The 24822-nt window shown below is 39.9% G+C and overlaps 1 protein-coding gene and 1 long non-coding RNA gene across 5 annotated transcripts in view; one reads left to right on the top strand and one right to left on the bottom strand.

Moving 5' to 3' along the window:
• ulk4 (unc-51 like kinase 4) overlaps positions 1 to 20022 on the top strand; it is a 110809-nt gene extending 90787 nt beyond the window's left edge. For 3 of the 4 annotated variants that reach the window (XM_031278304.2, XM_031278305.2, XM_031278303.2), the window contains 4 exons: positions 3154 to 3255; positions 5635 to 5829; positions 11504 to 11592; positions 19767 to 20022. In XM_031278304.2, coding sequence (XP_031134164.1) covers positions 3154 to 3255; positions 5635 to 5829; positions 11504 to 11592; positions 19767 to 19827 — 447 coding nt within the window. In that variant the 3' untranslated portion in view covers positions 19828 to 20022. Of the gene's footprint in view, positions 1 to 3153; positions 3256 to 5634; positions 5830 to 7536; positions 7590 to 11503; positions 11593 to 19766 lie in introns of all 4 variants that reach the window. The other variant, XR_004898557.1, reaches the window with a different exon arrangement.
• Positions 1727 to 14006, bottom strand: LOC118496081. Its single transcript, XR_004898558.1, has 3 exons — positions 13901 to 14006; positions 2096 to 2101; positions 1727 to 1737 (listed from the first exon to the last, which is right to left on the bottom strand). It is a non-coding gene; the product is annotated as an uncharacterized LOC118496081 (long non-coding RNA).
• Positions 20023 to 24822: the final 4800 nt, after the last annotated feature.

Below are 24822 nucleotides of genomic sequence, written 5' to 3'. Positions count from 1 at the left end.
CGATAAAGCAGTTGCAAGTATGGCTACACTTTTCAAAACTCCACGCAGACAGCGTCTGCTGCAAGATAATATAATGGCGAGCCGAAAGCAGTCACAGTGCAGTTACACTTCTTCTGAGACAGACAGGCACCGCAGTGTTCTCTGTGCCCTGGTGACTGACTGACTGACAGGCTGGAGGTTGTAGGGCAATGCAACTTTATTTCTATAGCACATTTCAGCAACAAGGCAAATCAGTCTCACACACACACACACACACACACACACACAGATCTGATGAGGCTCTGTTGGTTCAGTAGTTGATTAGTGTCTAGCCTAATAGTCCACAAGTTTGCCCTCTGACCACTAATGGAGAGGTTTGGTAGACTGGAAGACACACACTGAATATAAAACCAGGGGCACTATATGAAATGCCCAAAAACTGGAGATGTTCTTCAAGACACTTTAACATCTTATAGCCCTCATTCGACGATCAGTCGACGGTAGGCAAGACTTGACAATTCTGATTCGACTATGTAAATTCTTAGTCAGGCCCCTCCCGCCCCTAATTAGTTCACTAAAAAACATTTTAACCTCCAGCACCATCTTTCAGTTCTTAAATTTATTAGCACTGCATTTCAAAGTATACCCTACCCCAGAAACAGAGATTATGGTCGCTACAGTGCTGTAAGAAATAAAACTTGTGGCTCTTTTGGTAGCTTCCTCACCTCTTTCTCTCACATTTTAGCATTTCAAGAATGATAACCCATTGAGAAGGCACATAAATGGCCATTAATTGTAAGGTTAATTAAAAGTTAATGTGGATGTAATCTTGCATTGCCAGACCTTACTCCACAGCGCTGCAGAGTAAGGACTAGCTCCTCCACACATACATTCTAGGATAGAAGACACTCTGAGTTGATTTCATTACTTTAAAGTTTAAACCAATCACAATAGTCTTTGGTGGCGCTAAGCTCTGGACAGAGACTGTGGCTCTGCAAAATAGTCTTGGGAAGGAACTTGTTTTGGTGGAATATTTGCACCCCGCAAAATAAAATGCCACATACAATATTAAATTAACTGTTCACACAATACAGTTACGTAAGCTATTTTAATAAGCTGGATACATGGTTAAACGTAATTTGCTCCTACCAGTGTATCGCCATATGTATTTTGTCCATAGCAAATCCCAGCCAATCGTTCCCAAAACATCCCAGTTACATAGTAAATGCTGTAAACATATTCTTTGTTAATCTTTACAATCATTCCTCAAAAGAACCAAGCAGGCCTGCTTTGTTGCACAATCCAAATTTTCTTCGAAACTTGCTATTTTCAGCATATAGCTTGCTAGCTTGAAGTTTGTTGTTTCCCGAAGGGAACAGTGTTTAAGAACGCCCCCACACACAAAGAGCGGAAGGCGAGGGACATCCTCCGTAACATCCAGTGGCCCCGGATGTGAGGCAATTATCCTGGAAATGTACTGCCGTTGATCCAGACTGCCATCGATATTATCTCAGCTTTGTCTGCTTTATTAAATACCTTGGAGCAAATTATATATTTGGCTACTATTCTTGCTTTTACAAGAATTACATATTGATTACAAACCAATATCCTTTGTATTATATATTTCCTTCATATTATATATTTCTAAAAAATCACTGCGTTACTACAGTCCTTGCAAAGAAATCCTTAAAGAACCAGAATGGCTTCTTTTGTATTTTATTTTTTAAACGATTCTTGGCTTGTGTGTCAGCTGTTTTGCTGTATCATGTTACATTGGTCCTTATAGGCTGGTGTTTTTTCCACATTGATTCCCCACTATTTACCAATTTCATCTCTGTTAAGCACATAATAACCAACAGAATCACAAAGTCAATTCCCTCAAAATGTTGCCCTTGTATCATGGCCCTAAAGAAGGGTGGAAAAAGATCATTGCTAATAGTAAGTGTGTGTGTGTGTGTGTGTGTGTGTGTGTGTGTGTGTGTGTGTGTGTGTGTGTGTGTGTGTGTGTGTGCGCGCCCATTGATGTGTGCAGTGGAAGCTAGCTGGTTTAAGCAACTGCAATATTGAAGTTGTGGACTCAGGAGAAAGCGGATGAGGTCCCGAATCCCTGGGACACACAGTACTCACAGGCATACACAGAGGGGCCTGTCTGGCTATGTCCCTGCGGCCTCATTATCACCACTGGCTTTGTCCTCAGCTTGCCTACACACACACACACACACAAACACACACACACACACACACACACACACACACACACACACCAGCCCCTGTCTCCCCATAGTGTGCACCCCAGCCCAATGCATACATATTAATGCCTGGACAGGGGGTGGGGTGACTAAAGGGGAGGCAGGGTAAAAAGACTGGGTGAAGACGAAGGACAGAAGAGGGAGAGGAAAGGATGGATGATCGAAGGGAAGAGGCAGAGAAGGGGGGAAAAAAAGCAAGCAGAATGTGCAGAGGAAATCAATTCTGCGAGAAATGCAAAGCTCATTAAAAAGAAAACTTCTGCCAAAACCAAATTCATTTGGGTAATAAGGTCTGATAAGGAGAGAGAGGACGTGACTAGACCACTCTTCCTAAACTATTATTCCGTTGGTCAAGAGAGACAGACTCACAGATTATATATACTACAGAAGAAAGAAGAGAAGGAAAGAGAGAGAGAGCATAACAGAGAAAAAGTGACTTAGGGGACGTGAGAGAGAAAATATGTGCCAGTATTAATCACATTATTCCACGACTAATTGGCCTGAAGTTCCACTGTGGGCATGAACTGAACTAAAATAGGCCAAAGTCAGGGACAGAGGTGCTAATGAGGAGGGCAGAGGATGTGAGAGGACTGATGTCTTAATGAGATGCAAAAATAATTTGATGTGATAAACAAAGTATTCAATCTGTGTTGTCTTGAACACATCTTGTGTTAAAAAAGGGTTAAATAACCCAACATGCAGAAAAACTGTCTGTCTCTGTCTGTCTCAGTCTGTCAGAATCTGTCTTGGCAGGTCTCTGGATCCATTATTATTGACTGTCAAATCTCTATAAATGATTTAACTTGAGTGTGTGTGTGTGTGTGTGTGTGTGTGTGTGTGTGTGTGTGTGTGTGTGTGTGTGTGTGTGTGTGTGTGTGTGTGTGTGTGTGTGTGTGTGTGTGTGTGTGTGTGTGTGTGTGTGTGGAGCCAGAGGCTATCTTGTCCAGCAGTGGAGATGGAGGCAGCAGAGAAGCTGCTCCTAGAAAACAGACCCCTGAGCCAACTCAGCACACACCTCATTCACATGGTGAGACCAACACTGTGTGTGTGAATGCCTTCTATGCATACATACATACATATTTTTCTGTGTTTGCTTCTGCATAGATGTTTGAGTGAGTGAGTGATTGAGTTAGAGAGAGATTCAATAACATGCCTGGTTTGTCTGGTTACGTGTTTGTTTTAATATGTTGTGTCAGGAATAGGTCTCTGGATATTATTTATATCTTTAGTTCAAATCAACTGCTTGGATTGAAAGTAACACCTTATGCAGCCCGTTTCACCAGTTGATAATGACAAGTACAGTTACTTGGCCACAGTACACCTGTTTGTTAGAGATTTTACAAGCCTTATCATTTCACAGTCGGCCCTACAAATTAGTTTGAACTACTTATAACAAGCTTGTTTGCTGTTTTGTAGGTAAATTGCAGGATATCTAAAATAACTTTTACATCTAAAGGTAAAACGGGGACTTCATAAGAGAGCGACACTAATTAGACTAATTTTCCGGATGAATCTATTAAGACCAGTAAAACCATATGCCACTGTTGCAGTAACTAGATCTACAGCTTCCTCCCATACTACTTCTCAAACCTACTCCCACATCTGACTGCACTGTAAACAGCAACATTACTGATCAAACTCATTTTAAAGTTATTCCCTAATTAGCTGTCTTCCAAAAAAGTGTGTATGCTGGTTTAGTATTATAGTATTAAAGTAAGTTAGTCAAGCAGTTGTACAGTAAACTATTTTCAAAGATACAAGTAAAATGCATGTAATGCACTTTCATTCAGCCTCTGTGTCCTCGGTCTAATTCCTCCAACCGATTCGGTTAAAGTAGCCAAGTTACAGGTTACATAGTATTCTTACTTACTGGCTATGCTACATGTGAAATTATTGTAGGAATGTTATATAAAAGCAGTTTGCTTCTTGCACATTGCCTGCTGCTCAATACAGATGAGTATTGTAGTTTACTGAAGTATTTATACTACAGCCACTACAAATATGAATCCAGGAAATCTGCAGAAGATGCTCTTATATCTTCAAGTGCCAGCACAGAATGTGATGTAGTCTGAAAAAAAGAAAGATAAGAGTAAGTACAACCTTGGCCTTTCTGCTAAGAGAAATGTGGAAATGGTATCCCAGTAGCCATTCATACATCCACACCTTCTGGCACTATACACACTATTGAGGATTAAATAATCATTTAAAATCAGATATTAAAGAATAATGTGATGCAAAATTAACTCCCTGCTCTATCTGCATTAATAATCACAGATTATGATTGAAGTACTTTAATATTCGAGTTACAATTAAATGTAATTGCTTGATGAATTATGCCTTCTAAACATTCTTTATACTGAACAATGATTTGTAAGTATTTCAAAACAAAACAGGAGGTCAGGAGTTGGAGAAGGGAAGGTAGAGGGTTATGTGAGCAAAAAAAGAATGAAATAGAGTTGAGAGGATGAAATCAGATTCACAGGCAAGGGGAGAGGATGGAAGAAAGATGGAGAATCCATGCAATAGAAAAAATAGAGAGGGTCCTGTGAGGCATCCTGGGAAGTTGAGGAAGTAAAGGAGGGGGGAGTAAGAAAGTGGGAGGAGGAGGAGGTCTCAAGGGACACAATAGAGGTTTTTACTTATACCTGACACATTGAGTGTTGGGTGGGCGTCTGTGTGTGTGGTTGTGTATGAGAGGGTTAAGGGGGCAGCTGACACACCCCCAGCCTCCGTGCAGCCCCTTTGCCCCATGGGAGATTAGTGAAATAGAAAGAGCAGCGGCATTAATATGATCCCTGAATCTAATTAAAATCATTAAAACTGGGTTGTGTTAAAAGAATACAATTCTGAAGAGTAGTCCTCTTGCAAGGCAAGTATTACAATTTACTGTGCATTAGTGCATTAAATTTATTTATTTAGTAAGGGGTCAATTACCGGTAGTAATCTAATCCAGATACACATGGTTTGGAATGAACATTGATCCTGGATGCTTCTGTGTAACATTTTTTGATATTTACTTGATATGGCCAAATACATTGATATATCCATTTACAGTAAATAACTTTTGGCAGTGTTTGTATGGAATTTTCTATCACTTATAATTACAAAACTTGCACAAAACTGTTACAACTAATGGAAAATTCGTATAATTTGCACATAGTTGCTTTAATTATTAATTTTAATAAATATCTCTTGACTGTGTGCTTTAATATGCTAATCTGTGAGTGTGAAAATGTGACTTAATTGTCTGAATTAATTTCAATATTTTATTTATGATTTGTACTGTAAGTACACCTAGTGTAGTAGAAGAAGGATGGCCCATAGTAACCACAGTAACATAAATAGAACCATGGTGCATGGCGTTATTTTATCGCTCCATTTATTAACTGTTTTTCTATGCTTGTAGCTGTCCACTGAAAACCAGGATGTTTGGGAGGAGTCTATTCAGTGTCTGTCCCTACTGGTCCAGCTGTATGGAGGAGAGGGTTATGACTGTCTGTCACCTTCCTGTTTGCAAAGCTTTTCACATGTGCTGCGCACACACATGCACACCGAGATCCCCCGAAGCCAACGCACAACACTTAGGATCATCAAACGACTGGTGAGTTTAGTGCACATAATGGCATGCAGACACACACACACACACAGACCAACATCACACACGTCAACATTGCTTGTATGACATTTTGGTGCCAATATTGATCATATCACAGCACTGAAACATGTTTGAATATCACTGTATGATTTAAGAATCTTGGCCCTGTGTTTGTATTTTGAGGGTTGAAATATTAACTGTCGCCACAACAGAATGACAATACTTGAATCATGAAAAGAAACTCAGTGCAGGCACACACACAGACAGCCCTGCTGCTCAGAAAATGAGTGTAGTTTCACCAGCACTAGACTGACAGAGGGAGCAAGTCGGAGAGGGAGAAAAAGTGGTGGTTTTCTTCTTGTCACGCTCTGTTCGAATGTCTGTCCAACTTTGTCTGATAGTCAAAATGATTTGTAGCACAGGCCAAAGATGGCTGACTCGTAAGAGAGTGTAAAGCAGGTGGAGATTTAGTTACGCTTCTATTCCCATGCACTAAATGATAAAAACCCTCTCTATAAATGTGGTTGCATGGAGAAAATTTAAGCAGCTGCAGCTAACATTTATCAGAGTTAGGCAGGTTTTAACAATGTGGCAGTTTCTTGCCCTGATGGACACACACACAATTAAATTAGGCTGTAACAATTCACTAATTCAGGTAGAAGATAAATTGAAGCGTACTGCAATTTGACTAAGAATTTTAATTGACAGACCAAGTAATTCACTTTAATTAAAATGCCAATGACAAAGTTAACTAAACTGCCAGTAAAATACTTATCAAAGACTCCTACCACATTAGACAAAGCTAGTTGCGAAACAATCAAACAACATATTTGGTGTCCATTCTGCAGCCCAGCTTTCCTAGGAAGTAAATTCATATTGGATGATTCTGCTGTAAAAGATTTACACCCAGTGCCAACACTTAGTTGCAATGCTGGAAGCGGTATGCTGTTTATGTAGCATGGGCACAAGTAAGGGCGTGGAAGTAAAGCATTTTACTTTGACACCAATCAATGCTTCATTTTTTTAAACCACGATGGCATCATTTCTCTAACCTTAAACAAGAAGTTTTGGTTACCTAAACTTAACCATACTTAAATTGTCATGGTACAGATACTTAAGATAAGTTATTTAAAAAATTGGTATTGGATGTTTAAAAAAATGTTGTCATTCAATTTAATCCAGAGATTTGCACAGGTGTCCAATATTAATTTGAACTGCTAGGTAAAGGGTTGGTGAGGGCAGTCTAGTGAAAATTGATCTTAAATTCAACATGACCAGTGTGAAAAATGTACTGATTTGCTGTAGACCCGTATAAATTATGTAAAATGCATTCCTAATGTTTTGGCTCGGCCGTAGGGTCATGAAATAGTTTCTGCATGTGGGACACAAGGTCAGCTATTACCCTGAGATCATATGATGTGACTGAAGGCTTTGTCTGCAAGCTACCTTACATTTGTCTGTCTGTCTGTCTGTCTGTCTGTCTGTCTGTGTGTGTGTGTGTGTGTGTGTGTGTGTGTGTGTGTGTGTGTGTGTGTGTGTGTGTGTGTGTGTGTGTGTGTGTGTGTGTGTCTGTGTGGTAAGGTGAGAGTTTGCATGTACGTGTATTTTGATTCCTCTTACCAATTAGTCCCAGCCACCTAAACCACCAACACACAAACTCTGTCACACAAGCTCACAGACTAACCTCTTTCTCTTTTTATCTGTCTGTTGTAGCAAATTTGTCCTCTTGTGAAAAGTCCCTCATTACCCCCTGTGCTAACATCAGGGTATGTACAGTATATTCTATCCTGCTTACCACCCTGAGCAACTGTGTGTGTTGAAGCCATTTCCTCGTAGCTAGTGGATGAGTCACTATAACCTGCTCGGTGCTAGGAGCAGAACTAATTTATTTGCTCAGAAAAATACCCATCTACCATTCTGGACATTTAGTCATGTGACTCATTGTACATTAGTTAATTTAAAAGATTCTAAAGTTCCCTCAGAATAGTCTTGCAATGCTCATCCCCCACCTTGTACTTTTTTCCCATTGGAGTCCAGTAGCTACGGTTTTAAAGTAAAACTGAAATCAACATCTTAAAACTGTTTGCTAAGTTGAGTTTTCTTGAATCTCATTATCAATCAGCTAATCAGTTGGCGGAGAGCAGTGTGCACAGTGACTCACACATTCTCTCTCAAACACACGCACACACCTACACACTCAGACAAGTGCCTGCCCTTCAACAAAGGCTTTTTAATTATCTTTCATTAATTTTAGGGCTCTGTTAATCTCAATCAAAGATCCCGCTAATAACTTTGAAACTGCAAAGGAGGAGAGAGGGAGAATATATCAAGTCTGAATTGATGAAATTTTCAACTTGTCTTTCTCTTCAACACACACAACTTGGAAGGACTTAAAGGGGAATGCTAATTAAATGAAACAGGATACTATATATAAAAAGTTGTGAGATAAATAAGCATTTATTATTTTGTTGAAACTGTTTTAGCAGTTTGATTTGTCATTTTTTTGCTAACTTAGTAGTCTGTCTCTGGCAACACAGAATTCGTGTTCAGTGATTAGTCCTTTAATATTTATGCACAATTCATGTCTTTTTCAAGCCACTTTCACACATAAAACCCCATAAAACGGTGATGTTAACATTTCAGGCAGAAATAATGTTTGTATTTAGTATATGTAGTATTTTTTGTTAAATTATGTTCACTTACTACATGTCAAGTCAAACTTGGATCTGTGAGGCCAGGCGGGATGTTGATGTTGCCCTGTGTTTCTCTTTACACTGTTAATCTTGTGTTTAGAAGCGTCCTCCTCTCTCATCTCCGGAGGCCGAAATGTTTCAGCGCAGTCTCCAAAATGTCAAAGCATATTATGTCCAATTATTGTAACCTTTTCAATGTTAGAGCTGGAAACATGGAAATGTATTAATCCATCAATCCCTCAATTGGCCAGAGCCGTGTTATATGTGTGTGTGTGTGTGTGTGTGTGTGTGTGTGTGTGTGTGTGTGTGTGTGTGTATATATATATATATATATATATATATATATATATATATATATATATAATTTATTTTGGTAAATGTACAACTCTCTCCTTTTTCTACTTTCAGGTACACTGTCACTTGTTTGTATTTAATATCTATTATGACAGCTCTGTGCCGTCTTTCTGAGAGGCAACATATCTGAATTTATCTGCCTGTCGAAACAGGGTTCTCCGCGTGTCTTCCAGCAGTATGCAGCTGAATCATGTGCCTCTTAGTTCGAGGACAGCAAACTTCAAAGGAAGAAAAAAAAGGACAGGAGCACACTGAATGACTCACAGCTTTTAATTGTGCAAAGTTGTGTTTGCACAAGTCAATCAGTGTACTCCTGTCCATTCTTTCCCTTGGAAGTCTGTATGTCAGGATCAGGGTGTTGGTCAGGTAGAGGTGGGGAGAGGACTGTTAAAGGGGAGGAGAGGGCGAAGACGTGGTGGAGATCAGGGATGGAAAAGAGATTTTGTGTGTGTGTGTGTGTGTGTGTGTGTGTGTGTGTGTGTGTGTGTTTAGTGGTTGGTTGGCAGTCACACATAAATGTTCCCTCACCCTGATGGAGAACGTGAAGTGTATGTTTGTGAGAAAAGTAAGCAAGTGAGGGGAGCGTCTTTGTCTCCTTCTAACCCCGTTGCCTAGCAACACCCATGCTGTGTCGCCACAGAGACAGGGGTGATGATGTCACCAGAGATCAGAGAGAACACGCTCACCAAACACGCAGACACACACGCACGCACGCACACACACACACACACACACACACACACACACCCTCTTTCTCCAGGAACTTTGCATTGCAGTGCAAAAACACACACCTTGAACAACACTTTAGGTTTTCATTACTTATTGGAATACATTTGAAACAATATGTCACCATATTAATTAACTTAACTTGGCAGTTTAAACACTGTAAATGCCCCTTTTTTAAGTGATACACACGCATGCACACACATGTGCAGTCTGTGGACCAGGTGTTCCTGGGTGGGTGTGGAGCCTAGACATCAAGGTGTGGTGAGACATGTCGGGACAGGAATAAAAACACAGGGATGACAAAGAGAAGGAACAAATGATGTAGGAAGGAAATTTGGTGAGGGAAGACAGAGGAATACTATATAGCTGAATAGCTTTAGCCAGTCTAATCCAGAGTGGTGTACAAGTTTAGCAGTAGAATCATAAAGTAAACTAATGGAGCAACAACATTATGACCGCTAGTAAGGCGAAGTAAGGAGTGCAAGAATCAAAATGACTTATGTGAAAAAGCCCTCATGTAACATGGGTGTGTGAGCGCATGCATGCGTGCGTGCATGCATATATTCAACCAGACTTTGGGCAAATTAGCTCTCACAAATGAGTGTGATGTCACTCAGCAGTTGGTCTTGGTAACTTGAAAATTGATTCTGTGATGATAACACCGACTATAATGTAGTTTTCTATGGATGGTTTTGAGTGTCACTGTGAAAAGATAACAATGTGAAAATTACATTTCTTTTGTACAAATGTATCATCATTGGTTTCTTATTATTAGTGAAGCAATGGTTATAGCTGCTTGTCTTCCTCCTCTGATTAATCTCTCCAATAGCCTGAAAAAGAGGACAGAAAAAAGCATGTTTGCAAAGCATCAAGACTGGTTTTGCTTCGTTGAGATGACAATAATTAACACACTGATAGACAGTTATGTTATCATTATAAATCCTGTCTATAGGGCTTGGGAACATGCAATAATCCATAAATTCACTTTTGTTCAAGTTTGACTGAGAATTTGCACAGTTGGAGAGTTGCACAGAAATGGTGATGCATTGTGTCATTACTAACTGTCATCTCCATGTTTTAAAATAAAACATTACACTGCCAGACTACAAAGAGCAGCTATGCTCTCGTATGCTGCTCAGTGTTTATTTATTACCTATGTCAAACCCATATCATCGCATCCTTTGTTGAATGTGGATGAGTGTGTGCCATTTGACTGAAGACTAATCTAACCGGCTGCACACTGGCTGCGTGACGTGAGCATGTCAGCTGCGTGGCGTGTCCATTTATATTTCGGCTCCCATGTTAACAGGTTAGAGCTTGCGCACTGCCTGCGTGACACGGCGAAAACGCGTGCATGCTAGAAATAGAACCAACGCCTATTTTTCACGCGACACGCAAGCGTGTTGGAAGCCTTTCCAGGCAAAATATAATAGGAAAATATGTTTATATGTCATTTTGATACGAATACATATTAATAAATTACATTTTGATGTTTGAAAGTCTCAAGGTTTTGACATAAATGCGGATATAAATGTAATTAAAAAAGATAATAATAAATAATTATCAATTTTCAAATATTGCACCTGTCAATACAGAATGAAATATTCTGTAGCCTATTTTGCCGTCAATACTGCCGACGTTGTCTTTGCTGTAATCAAATCAGTATATATTTACTGTATGTTTAACATGAAGTATACTACTGCTTGAGTGCAGTAAATCAATGGGAAACATACATGTGTACAGACAAAGCTAGCAGCAGCAGCGCCGCGTCAGACACGTTTCTGGTGTGAAAAGACAGAAAAATCCACGCAGCCACCATGCAACTGACACACAACAGAAACGCCAGTGCGCAGCCGGCCTAAGTCTTTCTCACTCACTTTGTTCTTCCTCTCTCCCTCTTTATCCAGGTGCAGACTACAGAGCAGTCTGATTGGTTAGAATGTCCTGAAGGGGTGGAGCTAATTGGTTTACTGCAGGACATAACTACATCCAACAGGTGCGTGTTTCTACTGCTTGTGTGCGTCATGTAAAATATGAATTATGAAATATTCCTTCTATTATACCATTCTGATATAACAATTTGCATAAATCTAAGATTGACAAAATTATCATATTTGTCTTTAATATCTGTCCATATAAGGCACTCATTTCTGTCAGTAGTGCATGTACATCAGTGTTGAAACCATAGCTCAAAGTGCACCAATAACAACTCATTCTGGATGTAGATACATCTCCTCCAGCCCTTTCCTTAATCTTATTATTTGTATATGTCTGAACATGTCTGCATTACAAGTGTCAAAACTGACCTTATCCCAGTTGTTAATTGAAATGATGCAAGCTTCTGGCAAGGCAGTGGCATCTTATTGGCTCACAAAGAGCTAAGAGATTACATATATACATGTAATAAAAACAAAACTTGTTCTTTGTTTGGGAGTCTCTTGAGATCTCATATCAATGGCAGGAAACATGACCTGCACCACCTCACATACCTGACAAAGTAACAGATTCCTTCTAAGATTTAGGAGTATGGGCACTGCAAGCTTTGTGTGGTGACGGTAAAGATAATGGAAACTCAGAACCAAGATCAATACAATCTGAGCCACAAGAAATGTACACTGCTTCAACTGTGATTCTATGTCTGATGTCTTACCGCATGTCATGCTCACTTTTAACCATACAGCAAATAACACAAGCTTAATAAAATGACGAACAAATACACCTGCACATACTCAGACGGTAACTGCTTTATTTAATAGTTTTAGTTTACGTTGCAACTTTGTGAATTTGTTTTTTAAAAGGATGCTTTATTATGTAAACATAAAACGTCATATTTGGAAGAAGTAAATAGCTTTACCTATCTTTATAGACATTTCTACATATATTTTAAATGAAAAAGCAAAATCAATCTTAAAGCTGAAAGAGATTGTACTCCCTCATTTGATGGCATGACTGTGTTGCCACTCTACACCTAAAACGCAGTCACTTTCACCGTGTTTTTGTTGAGCTAAGTGAGATCTACTGAAAAGCAGGATAGGGCTGCAACATTGAATCGATGAAATCGATATAATTCAATTATAAAAAATAGCCTGCACATTTTTTATTATTGAGTCTATGTTGTTGTACACTGTGTCACAGAACTGGCTACGTCATTTCAAGAAAAACAAAACATTTGAAACGTGGCACCGCTGGAGAAAACTGTTAATCTCAATCGTCTATAGTATACATTAAGTTCAGGTGAAGTGTGTTAGCTGCACACAATGTAAAACCGATGACGCATGGCACGGGAGCACCACAGTAATAAAAGAAAAATGTTGGAGCCATGGATGAAGAGGACACAACAGCAGGGTAAGTTACTACAAAAAAAACAAGTTTAGACCCATGGCATGCGTTGCGTTTTGAAGTGAGGAATCGTTTGTCTCACAGCAGATAGTTCTTCTTGTTTATCTAATAGCTGATGTTTGCTTGTGATCCAGCTTGGTCTATTAAGTCAAATTTCAATGTTGCATGACAACGTGGTACGTGGTAGAGCAGAGGCGGTATAGCTAACTAAGTCTAGCAAGCTAATTAACACTACCAGGTAGAGCTAATCACTTATTACAATTATGGAAAATTAATGATTTCAGCTATAGTGTGTAGTTTCTGTCGCCCCCATGAGGAATTCTAAGTAATGACAACAAAACTGTTGGCACGCCCACGTGATACAAGCCTTACGTGATTGTAAACGCGCCCCCACCTCTCCTCCGTGCAGTTACCTGTAGCCAAGGAGGACACAGAGGATTAAAAAAACATGGACTCTTCAGAAGAGGAAATTATTTTCACTTGAGCTTCTGCGCGGGAAAGTCACCAGACGACACAATCTTCTGAACATAGTCATACTGAGAAATACAGAGAATTTTGTGGAGCTGATAGTCTTAATTAGATTTGTATCAACTCATTTGGCAATGGCTTGAATGTAACGGACATTTATTAATATCCAAAAGTTACGCACTAAAGCTTTAAGCTATTTCAGGCCAGACTGAGACACTGCCCTGTATGTAAGGAATAAGCTAGGACAAATTGCATTGTTTGGAGCATATCTGTTATTTATTTAAAAAATGGTATCGTCTTGTCTGTACTTGGCCTTTGGTTTACTTGCCTTTACATTAGCAATTATTAATTAAAACAACATGGCATGTATTGAGTTTTATGTACATTGCGCTATTATGCATTGTGCATGTCTTTCTCATTTCAGAAAAAAAACAACTCACCATGAGTGGCTACTTGATGGGGAATAAAGCGCTGTGCACACCACAGCAAACAGTGACAGTGTCCTAAACATGAGGCCGCTATCAATGGTTGAAGATGATGGCTTCAGAGCATTGATCATCGCCCTCTACCCTGGTTACACTCTTCCTTCAAAGACCCATTTTACTACGCTGATGGAGAGGAAATCTCAAGAGACCTTCCAGGTAGTGAAGATTAATATAAAAGCCAACATCAACATTTCTCTCACGACTGATGGACATGTGTAGCCGCTGAAGCCTACCTTGGCATTACATGCATTACATCAAAGATAATTGGGACATGGAGTCAATTTGCCTTACCACCATTCCTCCTAGCAAAATTATTGCCATTGTGCATGACAATGATGCCAATATTATGGCAGCAGCAATCATACTGGAGGAGAGACATGGTTGGTCCTGCAATGGCCATACCTTGCAACTCGTGATCAATTCTGCATTAAAGCACTCAAGTATTGAAAAAGCTAAGCAACTGTTTTTTTAATCTTTTTTTTTTTTTTAGACGTGAGCTAGCCGCCCACAAGCTAAGAGAAAAACAGCAACAAATGGCCACATGTGAGCACAGGCTTGTTCATGACATAAGCACAAGGTGGAACAGCATGTTCCACATGAGAATGCTGTGTGACTCCTCTAAAGCTGTGCCGCTGTCTTCATGAGTAGGGAGAAATACATAAGAATCTCTGCAGTCCCTCAACTTGTGAAGTGGCTATTGAAGTTCACCCAGAGTGCTGCCTTCGAGTCAGCTCCGGTGCTGGCTTTCTAACTCAATGCTACGTAACAGCTGGCAACAGCGACGGAAGAGGAAACCTTCTTTCTTAGGCACCAAACGTGATCCTCTCCACAGCCGTTGACCCAAAGTTCAAAAGACTTAAACCTGACAAAGTCCTGAATGTGCAAACACTGGCTCTCGAAGTGAGAAGCGGAATGGCAGTCTCGTTGACCAAATCAGTGCCACCACCATTATCACTTCAGCTGCTGAACCTACAACTGCTGTCTCTTTACTTGACTCACTCCACGATTCTGAAACCAGCAGTGAAGAAGAGAATATATAGCGGGAGGCCCGTTTCAGGAAGGAGGCTTAACAAACTCTGAGTCATGATACTACGATTCACCATGGCAACAACCACAAACAAATCGGTCGGCATACTTTACCCCTCTGGAACTGGAACTACTTATGCGCACATACAGCGAGTTTGAACATATATTCCGTTAAAAAAAACGCAACACGGCTGCTGCGGCAAAATAGCGAGAATTGGTTTGGAAGAAAATTGCTGCTCAAGTCAATGTGTAAGCTCTAATATAGGGTATTCATTTCATATTTAATCACAGGTATAATATTACTGGTGAAAACTGGAATGGTGTTACACCTATAATTTCATTTAGGTGCATCATGCGGGCGAAAAGGTAAGCTAATCCCATTCTGAGGTTGCAGCACCATGTCATTAACAGAATTATAATTTAAAATCATGTATTTCTTTTTAATGGCTCTCGCTGGTTTGTGTCCAGGGAACACTACAAAATTGTTTAAAAAACGCTTCAGAGCGAGGCACACTTTTCTGACGGCTCTGCATACAGTGGCTTTACTAATATACTCCGCATCACCAATATTGTGAAGAAAACTGTTTGCAAAAAACATAATGCAACACAAAGAATCTGCTGGGATGTAAAAGCATGTCCGCGATGGGTGACGTTGGTGATATGAGGATGGATAAGGTATCTATTATCTGATCGATTGTGAAGAAAAACTATACCGCTCAAATAGGTAGTTATCTGGAAATAAAAAATACATCGTCTGGCCTCAATATCATCTCCCGACGTATGTTTAACTCACTGTGAAGTAATACAGCTTCTTCATCAACGGGATCGTCGATAAAAGGACATGCCATGTTTGATAAAAAAAAAAAAAACGTTTTATAGTCTGCCTAACATAGTTAATAAACCAACACTGTTTTTTATTCATGCAGATGACAGACTGCGCTAAAATGCACCTGATACAGACTGAATGAATGAATGAGGAAATTAAAGAGCGCTGTGTCAGAGGGAGGCGACTGAGAGAAACTCGAGGTTTATTGAAGAAAACCTGCTCCCGGCCAGATTAGGTTCACAGACTCAGTTACCATAGTTACTGACTCTGAGGTTAAGTTACCTCTCTTTCTGAAATGGGCTCGAGTTTCCCTCATCTTAGGGTTAACAAACTCAAGAGTTTTCACTAAACCTGCTTTCTGAAACATTTTCTTGGCCTCTGTTCTCTGCAGCATAAAACATAGCTTCCAAGTAGTGCCTAGCCTTAGCCAGGAGCATGTGGACATGTTAATATTTTAACATTTTTGCACTGCAATGCAAAGTTCCTGGTGACAGAAGGTGTGTGTGTGTGTGTGTGTGTGTGTGTGTTCTTGTTTAATTATATTCGTTGGGTCCAAAAACCGGGAGTCCAGTATACTTGTGGGGTCCGGACAGCTTTGTGGGGCCAAAATGCTGGACCTCACAAGGTTAAAGGTCTGTTTGAGGGTTAAGACTTGGTTTTAGGAATAGGGTTAGAATTAGGTTATGGTTAGGGTGAGGGTAAGGGTTAAGGTTAGGCATTTAGTTGTGATGGTTAAGGTTAGGGTAAGGGGCTAGGGAATGCATTATGTCAATGACGGGTCCCCACAAAGATGTGTGTGTGTGTCTGTCTGTCTGTCTGTCTGTGTGTTTGTCTGTCTGTGTTTGTGTTTGTGTCTTGCATCTGGCTGCCTTTTATGAGTATGTGGGCCAAATGTGTATTCCCTCTTTGAGCCAAGGGTTTTGTCGCCGTAGTGACCGTGCTTCCTTTGATCTCTTGATGTACGAGACCAGCGATCTGTCTTACACGCAATAAATAATAAACTTAACTGAAAATACACACACACACACACACACACACATATACAGATGCAGTAAGTGCATACACAAACACACAATGGATACACACAAATAAAAAAACTTTGTATACAAAAGTCACTTTCACCTCCTTCTGTATACAAACTCTCTGTCTCTTAATCACACAAACAAACACACACCCTGTCAGATCAATAATAACGGTGTATTGTTGTCCTGCTATAGAGGCCTCTCCTACTCTCCCCTCCCTGTCCCCCTCTTTTCTCCTCTGTCACCCCTTTTCTTCCCTTTTGGTCGCCTTCTATACCCTTTTCTCTCTCTCCCCTCTTTTTCACCTCTTTCTATCTTTCTCTTCTCTTGTGCTTTTCCTCTCCCACTTCTCGTCTCCTCTCTATCCTCTCCCTCTCTGGCAGATGAAAGCAGAGATCAGCTCCAGCCTTTGAAGTGGCAGAGACTGGCACACTCCCACTGGTTTAGTGGTAGGAGGAAGGGAGCAGAGGTTTTAGGAGAAAGGGCAGGAGATGAAAGGAGTTATGAGGAGAGAGAAGAGGAGGGGGGGTTAATTGAGAGGATGAGAGGAGTTGGGGCAGAGAGAGTAGACGGAAGGAGAGTGGGAAGGAGAGGGAAGGTCTGGGCTGAGATCTGAACCCAAATGATGTCATTCAGCCTTTACCATGGCAACCTGAGGAATGCCTTTTCAAAACCTCAAGCCAGAGCGAGTGTAGAGGGAGGGGAGGAGCATCACTCATAGTTCTCTACCCTTAAGAAAAACCTTGAGGCCCAAAACCTTTAGTTTATTGCTGCGTTCAATCAAACATGAAGCCGGCAGTAGTGCTGCCCACTAATATCTGCAAAAATACTGAAAAAAGACTAAATATGACAACTTTGTGAATAAACTATTTTAACATTATCCACTTTTATACAAATTATTAAATAAAATCCATTCAATAAAACACATTTTTCGCTCTGTTACATGGTCAGGCATTTGTTTCTCTTCATTTTAATGTGGACAAATATGTTAGGGGTGTGTTTATGTCTTCAGTCAGTCACAACTGAGAGCAGATTTTAAACTGTCCAGTTGTTGAGGACTATGTTGTAAAGAGATGGTGAAATTAATTTTTAATAAATTATTTAATTTTTCCGCTGTCCTCCGAGCAGCTGCTGAGTGTCCATTTAGGACTGTGAAAGTGCAGGGATTTAATGAGTAACCAAACTCTAAAGTTTGTCCTGAAACTTTTATCGATCCTTTTTATGTTATTCTATATTCACAAACTTTCAAGGATTTCCAAGGCCTCAGGGAGCTGTGTTAATTAGGTTAATTATGGAGGTTTCAATCAACTAAGGGGGTGGGCTTCTGCTGGCCTGGCTGTCAGGCTGCCCTGAAAGACACCTTGGAGGAGGGAGAGGGAGGGAGAGGGGAGATAGGAGAGTTAGATTATAGACAGCCTGTAGGGTCTGAGCAGATTGGATGTTTTCACCAAGCCACAATATTTTAAATGTACTGTATGTATGTTTGTATATAATATTTATTTATTTTGGTTACGTTTCTCAAGTGTTATGATTAAATTTAAGGAAAGTAATACATTACTAGAGTATTAATACTGCACATTGTAATACATATGTTTTTTCATGCCTTATATTTGTTATCATAAAAACTATTTCATGGCAACAACATAAATAGGAACATAAAAAAGGAACAAACTGGACTGAGTACCCTTTATTCATTCAGTCCACTCAGGACCAAGCTACTGTACATGAGCACACCTGCTCCGGTGCTCTTGGCTTCCATACTTAGAAATTACCTTGATTACTTTTATTTTCATCAACATACAAGGTTTCCCTAACAATATACCTTTGGCAATTTGCACTCGTCATCACCCCTAACCATTCCCCATCCCAATGCCTGCTCCCTAGTATCAATCTCATTTACAGGGCAGTCACATTCATGAAGCCACAAGGCTTATTTTCAAGTGCTAATGCTGACAGAAGAAGGTGAGGTCTTTGGTAGATTAATGATTTTCGAGAAGAAATAAAAGCCCCCCCTTGGTCTTGGAATTGTATGACAACAGCTACATCTTAGCTGGTATGACAAGAGGCCTAAACACTCAGCCACCTAATTTAATGAAACATGGAGTTAATGATGAAATCAGATAAAGTGGATCAATTCTGCATCTACTGTTTGCCTCAAGTTTATAATTTAGAACTGAGACATTACAAGTTTTACACATGAAGGCCAGCACTTATGATAGAGACTCTGGTTCTGGGTCACTGAGACCTTTGAACTGTGGGTTTCGGTGAAGTTTGCAACTATTTTATGTACAGTAGGTCAGGCATAGTGAAAACAATTTACAACAAATAACGATAATACAACTATAATCAGACAGCTGCACATCTACCAGTGTACCAGTGCTCAGAATATGCCAAAGGCCTGAAATGGTCAGGAATTCAGATGTCACCGTGGATGTTCAGAATAACTGAGTTAGAAGCCAGAGATGGCTTTTGTGCTCAGATTTCCAGTTCATGATCACAGACCTTTTCAGTCTGCCCAGAGTTGAACCCCTTCTTGATGTAAAAGTAGGTGGTTTGTCAGGCTAATACTGAAATGAATTCCATATTTATTTTAGTCTGTAATTTTACTAGAAAAAATTAGTCAAAAGTAGGTGAGAGAATTATTGGGTCCCATCAGAGGTGTAGAAAGACCTTATTTTGTAGAATTATGTAAGCCATAAAAACTGTTTTTGAAGATTTTAAACTATATGTACAGTATGTGACATTGTTATCATTTGCACTATGTTTTTGACATTTTTGCCTTTTATTATATTGAACAGTATAGTTAGATACAGACTGTAAACAAGGAAAGAGACAGGGCTATGACATACAACACAGGTCAATGGCTGGAATCAAACAATAGACATGTAGTAATAGGACGCCCTTTCATTTGCGCCTTTTTAAGGAAAGTTTGTTTAGATTTAATGTCACTAGGTAAACAACACAATTGTGATACAGTGAATAACTTATTTTTTCTCTGTTCCAGGTGTCATGTCGATGTGGTTCCACTGGCTGTTGAAATCCTCCAGGTGATCTCTGGATCCTAAAAGCTTTAAATCATCAAACCTGAGGGCAAACCAGAATCATCCAATATTTCACCATTTCAGAACTTTAAAGATACTTATGATTGGTAGTCTGCTTTTAGAATGTTTCTTTCTTCGGGTAACCTTTTTATGCATAATCAGCTAGAGGATTGTTCTTTTAAAATGTCAGTTTTGGAATAAAATGTCTTTCGACATTAATTATTTGTTTCTTGGTTCATCATTAGATATTGGACTATAGATGTTTTGCTATGTTTTGAATTGAAAAGTGCTGAGACAGGCTCCTAAAGCTTTGAGACCCGAGCGAATTTGACCATGTGGTATCTGAGCACTCAGTTAGTGTGCATGACTGAGTGAATCTCATCAAATGTGCAAATTGGATCAATGACAGTAATAACTAGAAAATGCATTTCCTCCAGAAAATGCTTGTCAATGCTGAAAAGCTAAATTGCTAACGCTAAACTGGGTTGCTGACATAATTGCATAAGAAGAAGTAGTGAGAATAGTTGGAAAAGGGGGCGGACTCTAGCTCACCCAGTAAGAGTGGTCGCCCCATGTTGGCTGAGTCCTACAGCAGTGCAGGTTCGGATCCAACCTGCTGCCTTTGCTGCTTGTCGTCTCCAGTTTCTCTCCCCCTTTCCTGTCTATCCACTGTCACTGTACAATAAATGGAAAAGCCCCAAAAGAATAATCTTAAAAAAAAAAAAAGAATAGTTGGACAAGTGAGAATGGTTTTAATTAGTATGAATTACATTGAAATGTTGAATAACACCAATAATGTATCAAACAAAATGAAATATGAAATATTTTAAGTTTTCTTTTTTAAAGCTGTTGCTACACTGAACTGCTGGTTAAAATGTGTAAGAAGGTGAAGTAGGAAAATGTGGAAAAGTGGAAATGGTTCTAATTAATAAGAATGTCTTAAACAAGCCGAATAATACCAGTATTGTATGAAAGTTTTTGTAAAAGCTTATGCTAATCTCTGGTTTTAATTTGGATAAAGAAGTAACTAAAAGAGTAATGACTGAGTTGGTAAAATGGGAAAGGGGTGGGTCATATTAGGGAATCTCAATCAGCTGTGTTCAATATTTAAGTACAAAAAAAATTTACAAGTTGTATAAAACTAATGAATAAAAGATGTAAAACATTTTAAGGTTTGAATGGAGTATGAATCCCTAAATAAGACTTGATTAAGCATGGAAAGCAGCTGAAGCAGTATAAATAGCTGAAAGGGGATGAAAAATAAAGTTAGAAATGATATGGGTTCAAATGTTTTGCCTGTCTGCACCACTATTTCTTTACAGCAGACAGACACATTGACAGAGAAAGACATATAAACATATAGATATGCAACGCGTTCTCATGAACGGGTCCATATGATATCGTACGAAAAGTTATGCATACCAAAACGTAACATATCTTACGAAACTAGGAGACGGCCAGCTGGTCATGTGACGCCATCTGGCTACGAGCAACATGACGCTGAGCGGCAGTTGCTAGTTGTTCAAGCCGCAACAGGGCTTTGTGACGCTGGCTACAATGCTCCACATGGTGCTCTGTTGTGTTAGTGGTAGTTGATGGTTCAGTTACCCGAGAATAGGTTCCCTTTGAGCCGGGTTCAGAGCACCGCAAGCTGCCGGTCGTTTCGGCCGACATTAAAGTTAAGTTTAGGCCACAAAATGTGAGCATTATGCAGCGATGAAAGTTAAGTTTAGGGACCAAAACGACTAGTTAAGTTTAGTAAAAAGATTGTGGTTAAAAAGTCATGGTATAGTATGTCGAAAAACGTGACAGTCTGCAGTGCCTACTTGCTGATGCTACTTGGAGCAGTGCTAACCACTGAGCTATCGTGCCACCACATAACGTGTTGAAAACAGTCATAGCATAATATGTCGAAAAAAACATTCAAAAGTCATGTTATAGTATTTTGGAAAAAGTGATTAAAAAAGTCGGAATAAAGCATCTTATTGTACTATGTTGAAAAAAGTGATAAAAAAGTCATAGTATAGTATGTCGAAAAAAGTCATTAGAGGTCGACCGATATGGGTTTTTCTCTGGCCGATGCCGATCTTTAGAAATCAGGGTCAGCCGATATTTGGCCGATATGTGCTTGTTTTTAAACCTATATTTGAAAGATAAAATGTAACACTAATAATTACTTAAGATACACAAAATTTAATTTATTGAACACTTCACCAATCTGCACTTGTACAGTATACTTAAATTAAAAATGAATAGTGTAAAAACATATACTGTATACATAAAAAATATATTAAATAAACGAAACCGGTAAAATTAAAATAAACTTTGTCAAATAAACTTTTCAATGAAAAAATTAAGTTTTGTGCACTTAGCAGCATTTATCAAACTTCTGAGAACACAAATCTGCAAACTTTCATAAATAAAATAAATTAACAATTTTAACAATAGTATGATCCATACAGAATTAATCTGAACACCGTTTCCTCCTAACTCCTGTTGAATCACATAAGACTAGGGCTATCTAAAGCAAATTCTTGTTCACTTTGTTTGTTAGATCATTGTTCATTTGTTGAAGTGTTTTATTTGTGTTTTGGGGATCCTAAACAGCCTACTGTTACTACATGACCTGTTGCCCTCATTAAGATCTCATCTGAGCAGATTTCTGTCGTTCAAACAACTCTGAGTTGTAATTTAAAACTTGTCCAGCCAATTTAATAAAATTAAGGGTTTTATTCGTGCTCAAGTCCATAAATGCAGTTAATGGATACAGGCAAGGAGAACTGAAGGCTCTGTTAGCAACAATTAGCTCCGGTTAGCGGTTAGCTCCAGTCAGCTCCGGTTAGCTCCATTATAAAGATATGGAGTGGAGGAGACTGTCACGTATAGGGGTAACAACCGAACTCTGATAAATGACGTTAGGGGAGCTTTCACAGCGGTGTGGCCGCAGTGTTCCTTCGGTTTTATTAGTACAGTTAATCCCACGGCAAGACCACCAGCAACATTCTACTACTAACGGTAGCGTCTGAGCCTAAAGGCCCAGACACACAGAGCCGATGGCCAAACGTCGACAGAAAAGGCAGTTGGGCTGGTCAGTCTCCCCAGATTGGTCAAAAAAGTTCCCCGGAACACACCAAAGCAACGAGACGTAATACGTCTCCATTACAGCAGGCGGCGCTAATCTGTATTGTCGCCCAAAAATGAAAACCGGCAGCTGATTGGACTAACGCGTCACGTGGGTCTGGTTTCTCCGGAAATTCAAAGACAGACTGTCATGGCGGCTTGTTCAGAATACGATCTCATATTGTACTAAAATAGTTCACCGAAACGTGTTTCTGAAAACATTTTAAGCGAGAAATAGGCCATGCAGTTGCTGAATCTGTCTTCATTTCAGATCAACAAAGGTCAGTTTAAAAGATTTTCGTCAGATTTTGAGAGACTCTAGTCACACTCATTCCGCTCCCCGTTTCCGGGTTAGCACTCTACCAATCAGATGGGTCATTTGAGTCCGACTGCCGGCAGTGCCCGCCCCGCTGATTATACATGTCAAATCGGCCAAAATGAAGGACGACGGCTCCTCGGACGGCCGACGGCACGGAACACACTGAACAGACTTGAGTCACTGACCTCGCCAGACTGTCCAACGGCCGATTATCGGCTCTGTGTGTCCGGGCCTAAAGTGCAACGTTGTTGACAGTGTCGTGCACGCGGCACAAGACTTCACGAGGGGAGGGGCTGGAGGCAGCTGGTGTGGGTGCGCTATAAAAAATGTTGCCTATTCATGTTTTTTCTCGAAGTTGGCAGTAACATGCCATAGTTAACTAATTAGATACACTCTTGAACAAAATCTTAAAGCAGCCATATTATGCTCATTTTCAGGTTCATAATTGTATTTTAAGGTTGTACCAGAATAGATTTACATGGTTTAATTTTCAAAAAACACCATATTTTTGTTGTACTGCACCGCTCTCTCTCACTGCTGCAGATCCTCTTTTCACCTGGTCTCTGTTTTAGCTACAGAGTGAGACCTCTTTTCTTCTTCTTCTTCTCTACTATCTTTGATTACACTCGCACATGCTCAGTAGCTCAGATGTAGATCATGTCAGCTAGCTAGCTCCATAGACCGTAAAAGAAAGGCTGTTTCTACAACTTCGGTCAGTTACAAGGCAGGATTAGCTGGGAGACTTCTAAATGAGGGCGCACATGTAAGTAGTTCTTTTGTAGATTATAGTGAACTTGTGTGTGTTGTAGCAGTGCTTTGCTATTGAGAACGAGGTAGCATGTTAGCGTTAGCATGCTAGCGTTAGCATTAGCGTTAGCATGCTAACGCTACGAGCTAATGGTTGCGGTTAGCCTGCTCGTTTCGGCTTGTGACGTCACAAGCCGTGCCGATTTTGGACAGCTCACCCAGAGACTGAAGGCAGGACACAATCAGAAACCGTATCTCACTATAAACAGCATGGATGGATTTTTTTCAAAGTTTGTATGTGTGTGGAAGCACCAGAGACACAAAATAACACCCCAAATCCCAGAATAAGTGATTTTTTTCATAATATGGGCACTTTAAGACCGGGGGGAAACATTGCAAGTTTTCCGCATTTCGCGCTAGTGGATCATAACCGGGTTGTAAGTACTGCTTCAAAATGCCAAAAGAAGAAACAGGAGCAAGAGACAAAATATAGAGAGTAGGCAATTTATAGAAAACTGCATTTAAACTTAAAGAGGCTGTTCATCAGCTGATCAAAAGTTTAAGACCATAACCCCAAAATAAACCCACAACAGAACTAAAAGTGTCAAAAAAGGACTCAGTAGTGAATAGCCCCACCGTTCTTGTTGATCACTTCAAACACTCGTTTCGGCATGCTTGAACTGTTCCCAGGAGGCTGCTGGGAACGTTGCTCCATGTGGTGAAGATGGCTTCACGAAGGGCATCCACGGTCTGGAACTGACGTCCAGTTTTGTAAACTTCCCTTGCCATCCATCCCCTAATGTTCTCAATGGGATTAAGATCAGGGGAACACG

The sequence above is a fragment of the Sander lucioperca genome, chromosome 10 (genome assembly GCF_008315115.2).
Source record: "Sander lucioperca isolate FBNREF2018 chromosome 10, SLUC_FBN_1.2, whole genome shotgun sequence".
Taxonomy (NCBI): Eukaryota; Metazoa; Chordata; class Actinopteri; order Perciformes; family Percidae; genus Sander; species Sander lucioperca.
This window is presented reverse-complemented; position numbering and strand designations above follow the sequence as displayed.